This window comes from Castanea sativa, chromosome 7 (assembly GCF_040712315.1).
Source record: "Castanea sativa cultivar Marrone di Chiusa Pesio chromosome 7, ASM4071231v1".
NCBI classification, from domain to species: domain Eukaryota; kingdom Viridiplantae; phylum Streptophyta; class Magnoliopsida; order Fagales; family Fagaceae; genus Castanea; species Castanea sativa.
The window spans coordinates 29,427,757-29,439,141 of NC_134019.1; the positions used below are offsets into that span (position 1 = coordinate 29,427,757).

The 11,385-nt window shown below is 37.0% G+C and overlaps 1 protein-coding gene across 1 annotated transcript; it reads left to right on the forward strand.

Annotated features, from left to right (window-relative positions):
- The first annotated feature begins 1,736 nt into the window (after nt 1–1,736).
- LOC142643663 (RNA pseudouridine synthase 4, mitochondrial) lies at nt 1,737–5,920 on the forward strand. Its single transcript, XM_075818362.1, has 10 exons — nt 1,737–2,180; nt 2,682–2,753; nt 2,860–3,000; nt 3,088–3,135; nt 3,229–3,309; nt 3,757–3,867; nt 3,984–4,085; nt 4,835–4,946; nt 5,323–5,369; nt 5,479–5,920. The coding sequence occupies exons 1-10, from the start codon at nt 1,836–1,838 to the stop codon at nt 5,827–5,829; spliced, it is 1,410 nt and encodes a 469-aa protein (XP_075674477.1). The 5' UTR covers nt 1,737–1,835; the 3' UTR covers nt 5,830–5,920.
- The last annotated feature ends 5,465 nt before the right edge of the window (nt 5,921–11,385 follow it).

Consider the following 11,385-nt stretch of genomic DNA (forward strand, 5'->3'; position numbering starts at 1 on the left):
AAGAGGGAGAATGCTTATAGTGAGAGCCGAGGACAAGGACCGAGGAGAAAAGGTTAAGAACAGAAAGAACAAAAACTTACAAAGTTGAAGGTGTGCAAATTTCCACGGTTTTCTGCAGGTAAAGTATGATGGCTGATGTTTTGATGGGATTAACCCCTGGGGAATTAAATGAAGGCGCAGGTTCCCGAAGCGTCATGGCGTGCGGAAAAGCGGCCTCGAAATTATGTTTATCCCGCCCAAATTTTCGTGGAGTAACGAGGGCCGTTGGATGCCCATCTCGCCGTTGAACATAGGGGACAAAGTGTAACTTGCAGTAATAAATGCGCGCGTTTTTTAAAATAAAACCGCCAAGTGGCATCTTCTAGGACGCGAAACGATTTCCACATGTGCCATTATTCACAAAGTGTGTGGAGTAGGTTCTCGTCGGATCAAAACCCTATTTTTCTCCTCGGACGTTCAAAATTAGAGTTTTGAGGGGCTATTGTGGGGGGTAAAAAGATCCTGATAGGAGTGTGGGCCTTTTGGGCCGTGCTAAGGAAGGCCAACCTGCTCATGGGTTTAGAACTTGTTAGTACTATGGGTCGGCCCATACGCCGAGGATCCGAGGATCCAGCCGAGGGTGAACTTCCCCTCGGACGGACACCGGAGAACCCGGGACTTCATGGTAAAGGTTAGGGAAGGACACGGTCAAGACCCATGGTTAAAAGGGGTGAACCCTTGAATGTCCTGGAAGCACCGATGTTAGAGAAATACCAAAGATAAAGGCTGCCACCTCCACATTAAAGACCCTGCACCTACCACCCTGGCCGCATTAGTGGGGAAGTGACACCTGAACAGTGGAAGGGAAACTTCTGGTTACTATTCAAAGGCACTGAGAAAAGAAATATCTAGGCTAAGGGGGAGTTGGGGCAACACGTGTACAAAGTATCAAAAAGAAGAGTATTTAAAGAGCAACCTAGAACTGAAAATAAGGGGAGGAACTACTTTGTAATCTAAAAGGAAAAGAAGAAAGAGAAAGAGATAATAGAAGAACAACTCTTGGCTTCGTCCGAGGAGGTTGAATTACAATATTCCCCGTTGTTGTTGAGTATTTGCAATCTTTGGCTTGTCGTTTAATCCTCACACACTTCTAATCTGGGTTTCAAGCTCACACTCTACAAATTCATATTGTTTAAGGCTCATTGGGCCTGAGCCCGTAACTGTTCTTGGAGCCAGGTGCAATTGTGCACTTACAAATGGTAAATTACATTTGATTAGCATGAAATTTGGCATACATATTAAGAACATATAGAATATGTAATTTAATGATTGTATTTTCAAAATATAAAATTAATAATAAGTTATTGAGTTTTATAATATTGTTTAGACTTATACCAAGTGTAATTTGAATCAGACTTATATATATATTTATATATTATTTAACCATATAATTGAACCAATGACCCAACTGATAGACTGGGTCAATGATGTTCGACTAAGTTTATGTTTAATAACTATGAATCTATGATTGTGATTTAATGCAAGGCAAGCACCTTCTCCTTTAGTACATCCGAAAGAGAGGTTACAATTTACAATTGTATTCTCAGGCCTTAAGCCCAGCCCACTCTGAGCCTTAACTAAATGAGCTTTCTCTATTCTCGATGAATAACCAACCTGAGCTTTTTTGCAAGGACGAGCCAAGCCCACATTTATAAACCAAACTTTTGTTTTTACTGAATCACATTGAAACCAAGCTGGGCCATGAAAACCAACCCCCCAAATTCGCCAGTTACTTAAACCCTTCTCCTCCTCCTCCTCCTCCAGTAGTTAAACCCCCAACTCCTCCTCCACCAACCATGGTGGACTCCACCTTCCTCCGCCTCATAAACCTCCGATCCCCACCCTCCACCACTGCACACAGCGGCCTTAGACTCTGCATCTCAGCCTTACACGCGTTGCACTCCCACTACACCACCTCCACCTCCACCACCAAAGAGCCAAAACATTACAACAACAACGGCAAATGGTTCACTTTGCCTCCATTCACTCCAACTCTAAACGGCGCCGCTTTGGGCAAAGAACTCTCCGCTCGCAGCTCCCAATCAAAAGCCGATGTTTCCACCACAGCACTCAAATGGGTCCTTAAATGCTGTCCAGACCTACCCAGAAGCCTTGTTCAGAAACTCTTTCGTCTCAGACAGGTCCTTCTTTACCCATATATATAGATATATATATATATATATATATATATATATATATATATATATATATATATATATTTTAGCCTAAATTACTTGTTTATGTTTGTTTGTTTAGCATACAAACCAAGCTCTAGCTGACCAAGTTAATAAAGTAGCTCGTGAACAAATCTGAGCTTGTTCGGCAAGAAAATGAACCAAACTTGAACATTTAATCTTGGTTAGTATTGAGCTCGAGGTTGGTTACATTTGAAATAAAATTAAATGAACAAGTCTGACTTGTAACACTTGGCTCAGCTTACCTCATTTACGGGCCTAGTTTTTAGGAAACCTAAGGTCACAATGTGATGGAACTACATTGAATAAAATTGAAGAATTGAATTTTGGACAAAGTTGGAGGGTTTACTTTATAATTTTGCGCATTGGTTTTATTACTATACCTTTTGCCCAATCTGAAATTTGTTGAGTTTAGTAGCTGAAATTTAAAAAGCTGATTTCTAACAGGTGCGGAGAGAATCCAACACTATGGAAAGTACTGATGTAGGTGCTCAAGCTCAAGAACGTAGTCTCAAAAGGGTAACTCTAATACAATGCCTGTTACTTGTTACTCATTCAGATTAAACATAGTGTAACTGTGTTAGTATCAATTTTGTTTCTGATATATAAATAGAATTATTAAAAGGTGGCAGCAAAGGACTCAATGAACGGTGGAGATCGAATCTTTCTTCCTATTACCGTTAAACAAGAGGTTCCCTCTGAGAAACAAAAGTTGTATTGCAATGAGGAAGAAGCTAACTTTATTCGCAGTCTTGTGTTGTATAAGGTTCTCAAATTTGACTCCTTTGTTTGTTTTTGTTTTTGTTTTCCTTGGGTTTCCAATGTGTGACTCGGTATGCTTTTTGAAAATTAGGATCCAGCCATTGTTGTTGTCAATAAACCTCCTGGGATGGCTGTTCAGGTAAGCTTTAATGTATTTTTTTGGACTTCTTTTCTGGTTTTTGGACTTTGAGGTGTTAATTTTTAAAGTTTGGCTGATGCTTATGTTGGACAGGGGGGCATAGGCATCAAAACAAGTTTAGATGAACTCGCTGCTGCTTGTTTAAGTTATGACCACTCTGAACCTCCTCGGCTGGTGAGTGTCCTAGTGAAATTTCCATGAATGGTTTTCTCGTCTCTAGCATGGATTGTGCAGCATTTATCATTAGGATAGCTTTAGATATCACAAGTTACTTTTTTTCTTGTCCTCAACATACGTTGATTTATTCTTTTCTTTGTATTGCAATATAATAGAAGCTCCCCTTATCTTGAATCATTAGGGTCCAGCTGGTATACAGAAATGGAAGTTGTTGTATTAAATTACAACAGAATTGGTATTTGGAGAAAATTATGTTTTTTTTTTTAATTTGTATGGTTAAGGAGTTGAAGGGAAAAATCCACATTTCAAATCCTTTCGAGCTCAAAATTCGAAAAAAAGATGGGGGGGGGGGGGGATCTGTGCTTGGGCGTTATATTATATATTGCACAGAATTGGTTAGAATTTCTTTTTTGTTGGGTTATAATCAAGAAACATCTTTTATAGGTTCACAGACTTGATAGAGATAGTAGTGGCATCTTGGTGTTGGGGAGGACACAAATTAGTGCGACAGTTCTACACTCCATCTTTCGTGAGAAAACTTGTGGTGCAAAAGATGTGAGTAAATGTCTATTCTTACGTTTTCACATTTTTCAGAATCCTATCATGTTCACAGAAAGAGCATTACAATTAGTTGGTAATAATTCAACCTGATATATGTAATTCATCTCAAGGACATTGACAATGAAGAAAGAATCCTGCAAAGAAAGTATTGGGCACTTGTCATTGGGTCTCCAAGACGTCCAAAGGGATTAATTTCTGCCCCATTAGGGAAGGTAGATTCCTTACAGCTATTGATTTGAAATTATGATTTATTTGTCTCTAAACCTATAGGTTGTAAAGCTTTCTTTTCCTTATACCATTCAATCATGGCCATTACCAATTTGTGGCACAGTTAAATTTGGAATGCTATCTATTGTTGTTTAGCTGTAGGGCTCCTGAAATAATCTTATTGGACATTTGTCACATTTAGAATTGTCCACGTTTGCAACTAAACGGTCTTTGCTTGAAATCATGTTGGGCCAGTAAAAATGATCAGAAAATTTTAAGCCATCCAGTGTCTAACAGTCCATAAACCAAATGATTATTCTAACTCTGCTTTGGGTAGGCATCTTAATTTTTTAAATTTCCAAAACTAACCGCCACATGCTATAAACAATTATGTTACTGATGAATGAATATGAAATAGAAATATGGTTCGTTGTTGGAAATGGTTTGTAGTCATGCAGACACCACATAAGAGATACCTCACTAAAGGAAGGTCCAGTTGGTTAAGCATCACCAAACTGCATTGAACATGCTGCTATACTGCATATGCTAGTACATTACCTCAGTAAATTTGGGCGCAAGACTCATTAAAGGACATGGTCCTACATAAGATTGAGCACAACTATATTACTCAATCAGCCTATGAGATGTCAATAGAATTAGATTTATATTTTTCAATCCAAAATAATAACCATCTTCAATGAAAATTTTTATCATTTACTTATTATTATTATTTTTTTTCTGTGATTGTATTCAGGTGGTGGTGGACAATGGAAAATCTGATAGGATCACAATCATTGATAATCCCCAAAATATGTCTGCTCAGCTTGCAATAACAGAGTATCAAGTGATTAAATCTTCATGTCATGGTTAGCAATGAACTTCACGACAATTTTATTCATTGAGCTTCATTTTCCCCTCTCTCTCTCTCTCTCTCTCTCTCTCTCTCTCTCTCTCTCGAACTTCTTTATACTAAGAGTGAGCATTGAAAATCATTTACATGGTCAGAAACTTTGACAATCTTCAGAAAGTGCATTTGCAATGCTTTATTAGATGATTTGTGATTTGTCTGCATAATTTTGGATGTAGAATTCCTATATTGTTCCATGAGCCTCAAACTATATTCTATAAAAGGAGATCAGAAAGACATCATTGACTATCTTGATTATTCTTTTAGAAGTTTTTTGTTGTGGCATATGTCTTGTACAGTTGTACCTGCCTCTTATGCAAGTGATAATTATGCAGGTTTCACATGGCTAGAGCTTTCTCCTCTCACTGGTAGAAAGCACCAGGTATGGATAAGAACTAAATGCTTCACATTTGAATGTGTTTTTGTCTCCTTGGTCTCTGACTCATTATTTTCTTTGCACAAATCCTTTTTCTCCCTCATGGGAAATACAGCTCCGAGTACATTGTGCTGAGGCATTGGGAACACCGATAGTTGGAGACCTTAAATATGGTTGGCAAGCTCATAGGAATTTGAAACAATTGCCTTGTCCAATGAAATCAAATGAGAATCCTACCAAGGGGAAGACCGTTCCATTTGGCCTTGATTTGGAGAGTGGAAGTATCTCTGAGAAGCACCCTCACCTTCATCTTCATTGCAAGCAAATGGTATTGCCCAATGTGTCAGAGGCTTTACAAAATGTGCAGTTTTCTTCAAACTATGATCTTTCGGAAGTAGAAAGCCTCGAGTTAATTGCTCCTTTGCCTTCACATATGCAAAGAAGTTGGGACATTCTAAATTCTTGAGCTATATTATTTTGGTTCTTTTTGTTTTTTTAGTAATCATTATTTGATTTTTTTTTTTTTTTTTTTGAGAGAGAAAAGACTAAGCAATATTATTAAGATGCTGCAAAATCAGAAACAAAAAACTGAGAAATGTCAGGTGAAACATGCTCCATCCAAACTAACTATGGAAAATAAACTTTTTCTCTCTTGGCTAAGGGGGCTACACAATTGTCTTGCTGCCTAGTATGAGAGAAAAAAAAAAGTTCTAAGAGAACTCACAATAGACAAAATGTCTTTAACGAACTGACCAATTGAGGAATGGCCATAATTTGCTGCCTTTAGTGCATTACACACCACCTCAGAATCCCCTTCAAAAACAGAATGATGAATGCCCAGCTACACAGGAAACTGAGTTGCCCTTCTTGTAGCTAAAACATCAAGAACCTCCACTGAGTAAGGACACAAAATTTTCTCAAATAAAGCCACTAGCCCTTCTCCATTGGCATCGCGAACTACAACTCCTATTCTCACTTCATCTGATTTTGCAAACACTGCCCCAATTAGGGGTGGCAATTCGTGTTCGCGTGTCGGGTTCGTGTCGTGTCAAGTTATGAGTATTCGACTACATAGGTCAACACTAACCCGACATGTTTATTAAACGGGTCAAGATTCCTCAACCCTAACACGACCCATTTATTAAACGGGTCAGTCGTGTCGACCTGTTTATCAGATTTTATCAAAATAAAAAATAAAAAATAATGAAAAAACAAACAAATAAATATTTTTAATATAAAATTCAAAACTAACGAGTAACTGCATCACAAATAATCATTTAAAATTAAAACATATCCCAATATCACAAATAATCAATCACAATATGTCAAAGAATATAAATTACAACAACTAATAAGTTCATATACCTAGAGTTTGAAGGGTATATTGGTAAAATATCATTTAATTAAACGGGTCAGACGGGTCAAACGGGTTCTATGTGTTCAACACTAACCCAACCCATTTATTAAACGGGTTAGCCGTGTCAACCCGAATATGATATGAACCCGTTAAGCCTCAACCCATAACCTACTAATTTCGTGTCGTGTCGTGTCGGGTTCGCGGGTCGTGTCAAATTTTGCCACCCCTAGCCCCAATCATAATTTGTTTTCTACATATCACCCAAGAGAGTCAATTTCGTACTGGATGCTGTATCGGTTTGACTAGTGGAACGATATATTTCGGTACCAATCAATACCAGTATACCGTTTCGAGTTTACAGTTACTTTTTATATTTATAAATAAATAAATAAATATATATATGTGTGTGTGTGTGTGTTTGTGTGTATTATAATAAATATAAAAGTTTACCATAAAACATTTCCTCAATTCAGAATAAATTATTTATGGTTTTAGACTTTAGTATCAATTAAAAGAAAAAAAAAACAATATAAAAAATAGAAAGCTTAAAAGTTACCATTGCATACTAAGAAAACAAATAATATTAATAAGTTAATGCAAATAAGTTACCATTCTGCCTTAACAAAAATTCAAAATTTTCAAAACTTAAAAAATAAAAAAATAAAAAAAATTATGTACCGGCTAGTACGCCTGATACCAGCCAGTATTGCTCAAAATTGGCCGGTGGTACATGGCCGGTACGGCTGGTATTTAAACCGGTACGAAACGTTAATGTTTCGATACCAGTATACATATCGATATGATACATATCGGTCGGTACGGTATTGACTAACTTGATATCACCCAATGGAGGTCTTGATTTGATTACCCTGGTAAAGGCTTAGCTATGTGCATCAAAAACTTCAGCTGGAATTCTAAAAGGTAGCTCCATGCAGCTTCAAAAATTCTATCAACGGCCAAGCACACTTCATTAAGTCTCAGTTCGTTACTACGAGACCAAATGAAGCACGCCACAGGAGTAAACAATTCCAATTTGCAAAACTGTTGAACAACCACATGGATTAGCTCTTGAACATCCTGGAAAATCTATTCAAATCTAGCTAAAGAATGGATTCTAGATTTGGTGTAGTTTTTCCAACCCTAGGTGACATGAAATGTAGGCTCCTGCATCGTGAGACAAGCACTGCACTTACCATCCTCCAAAAAATTTCTCTTCTTCAAATTCTCATTAGTAGGTAAAGCTTAGGAGAAAACTCGCCAAAGAAAAGTTTAAATTTTATGTAATACTCTAAGCTTCCAAATACGGTTCCAAAATTTCTTTTGATACGAAGTTTCTGAACTTGATGCATCACCACTCCTTTCATCCTCACACAGTTGCTAATACCCAATTTTAACCGAGTATTCGCCATTCTTGCACCAGGGCCAAATTATACTATCCACCTATCTCGACACACAAAGGGGAATGACTTTTATCCATTGTGCTTCAAACCACAAGAAGTATTGGTCAATCAAATTACAGTCCCACGTACTAGTATCAGGATTTATCAAAAAATCAACATTGGCTCCTTCCAAAGCAAGCACACGCGGTGATACAACCCTGGTAGACTCACTACACGGCAGTCAATTGTCATTGTAAATTTTTATACTATTTCCATAATCTCCACCTCATACCAACTGAAATCACCTTCCTAGATTTTAATATACTCTGCCAAGCATAAGAAGCCAAGAATGCTGAGGCTTCAAAAATCAACCCTCTAGGAAAATATTTAGCTTTAAATACTCAATAGAAGAGAGATTTATGATCATTTAGTAATCTCCATACCTTTCTAGCCAGCATTGCTTCATTGAACTTCGCCAAATCTTTGAACCTCATCCCTCCCTTCGATTTAGGCTTACATAGTATCTTCCATTTTTTCCAATAGATTTTCCTTTGCTCACCCTTTTGTCCCCATCATAATTTAATAATCAATGCCTCAATCTTGTCACATAGGCCCAAAGGTAGTTTGAACCAACTTGTGGGCGCAAGGGGGAGAGGAGGGAGTCACCATCTAGTTATATGATCTAGAAACCATAAATATAACATCCTTTCAAGAAATGACCTTTGATTTTACTTTTAGAGTGTGGATTTGGAGTTTAGGTACGTTCTTGGGAAGGTGTTAGGCACCCAAGATCGTCCAACCCTAAGGTTGGCCTCCCATCATTGTATCTTACATCTTAATCTTATTAAAAACATGTTCAACACTTGCATCTATACTCACACACACACTAGCATACATCTAAGCATACAGTATGACATCTTTCATTCCAAACAAAACATACTTATCTATCTACCCAAACAAAAGAGAGCCAAACATATCAAAGAAACCCTAGCATTCATCTACCATGTGAAAACCTATCATACATCTAAAACATATCATGCATATCATAAACCAAGCATTAACAAACTAGAAACCCTAATCATAGATCTAAGCATGTTTCATCATATCATAAGACCAAAGCACAAATGCATGGACATTGCTAATGCATGACTTACCATTTACTTATATCTCAGCAGCGCAGCACCTATGACATCAATGCATAAGCATGTGAATGAATGACTTTAAAACTAAGAAACCCTAAGACAAACCCTAATCTAAACATGTGGTAACAAACAAGCATGTTAAGAGGTGAATAGGAACTTATGGGGCTTAAAACGTATGAAAATAAGGCTAAATAGAACAAACATGTGAATGCAGAAACAAAACAAACAAAAATTTAGGGTTTCTGGGAAATGGCATCATGCACGCTATAATAGGTCTACGTACACATACTCAAGCCTATGTGCGCAAGCTAGATCATGCGTACGCAAATCTTTGCCTAGAAAACCTAAAAATGAAAAAACAAAGCAAAACGTTAAAATAAACAATCTAACAACCTAACATACATAAAACATGAAAAGAATTAAAGGACTAATTAAAACAGACATACACAAACATAGACTACGCAAGGAACAAAATAAAAAACGCAAAAGAAAATCAGAAAAGGAAGAGAAATAAAAAGAAAGGGCTAGACTCAACACCTTAAACAAAAGCTTTCCAAGCTTGATTTTAACTGTTTCTCTCAGTCAAATCTATTCACAAACCAATAAGAAAGTGATTAGCAATGTTGAACTAAAAGGATTGGGGCCAGAAAAAGTCTTAATCAAATAAAATTGACTTGAAGGTGTTTTGTGAAAAGCTTCCTTTTGATTCCTTATTTTCTAGTGAATTCTTAGGTTTTTTCCGTGGGATTTCTATGTGTTTTGAAAATGTACTATGTAAGATTTTTTATAGTTGAGAAAATGGGATTCGGAACACCTCCCAAACGATGTGGGATTCATTCCAAATCTCAGTCATCATTGCAGAAAACATGTCATTCTTATGCTTCTGAAACCCTACTTGCATACGTAAGTACGCATGCTTTAGCTTACGTACGCAAGCCGAGGGCTTCTTTGGTCATTTTATTTCCAAAAATGGATTTTTGCTCATTTAAAAAGTTATATTTTCCATTTTAACAATCTTAAAGTCAATTTAATATCTGATTGGGCTCTAAACTAGCCTTGGGCCTTAAAGTTCAAGCATCATTGGGGAACAGGGGACCGAGTCGTAAGGGATACAAAATGCGATGTCTACACAACTCATGGTGAATATAGGAATTGCTTGTACCACAGCTTTGAGTAAAATCTCTCTACCCACTTGAGACAGTAGCTTCTTTTTTAATCCTTGGAGTTTGCTCCAAACTCGTATTTTTATATAATTAAGACTCGCTTTTATATTCCTCCCTGCCACAGCCAAAAGGCCTAGGTATTCCTCATATTCTTTCACTTCAGGTACTTCTACAAAATTTGATATTAAGTCTTTGGTTTCTTCATTCACTGCCTTGCTAAAAAAGATGGTCGTCTTCTCCTGATTAAGCTTTTGGCCAAAAGCTTGTTCATACAAGGTTAATATTCTCTATATCACTTGTAAATCTGACATAGTAGCTTAATTAAATATCAAACTATCATCTGTAAAGAATAAATGAGAGATTCTTAGACCCTTTTACATAGCGAAAAACCACTAATATGATCATTAGCAGCCGCCTTTTGTAGCATCCTATTCAGGCCTTTCGAGCATAACAAGAAAAGATAAGGAGACAATGGGTCCCATAGTTTAATTCCTCTTGATGGCCTAATATCTCCCTTAGGCTAACTATTCACCAAAATTGAATAGGACACTGTGCTAATACACTCAAAGATAAGAGAAACCCATTTTTCATAGAAGCCCAATTTCTCCACAATTTTCACCAAGTACTTCCACTCAACTCCGTCATACACCTTACTCATATCTAGCTTCATGGCCATAAGCCCATCTTCTTTGATTTTTGAGACTTCATATGATGTAGGGTCTCGAAAGCGACCAAAATATTATCTAAAATAGCTTTGTTAGACTATAAAGTACTTTGAGATTCAGAGATTACACAAGGTAAGATTTTTTTTAAGTCTATTTGCTAAAACTTTAGAAATAAGCTTATAGAAAATATTACAAAGTGCAATTGGGCAATATTCTGAAACTCTTACTGGGCTTTTTACCTTAGGAATAAGAGTGATAAAAGTTCGGTTAATGGAGGGAGGAATTGAACCTCTGTTGAGGCACGTAAGAACTACAT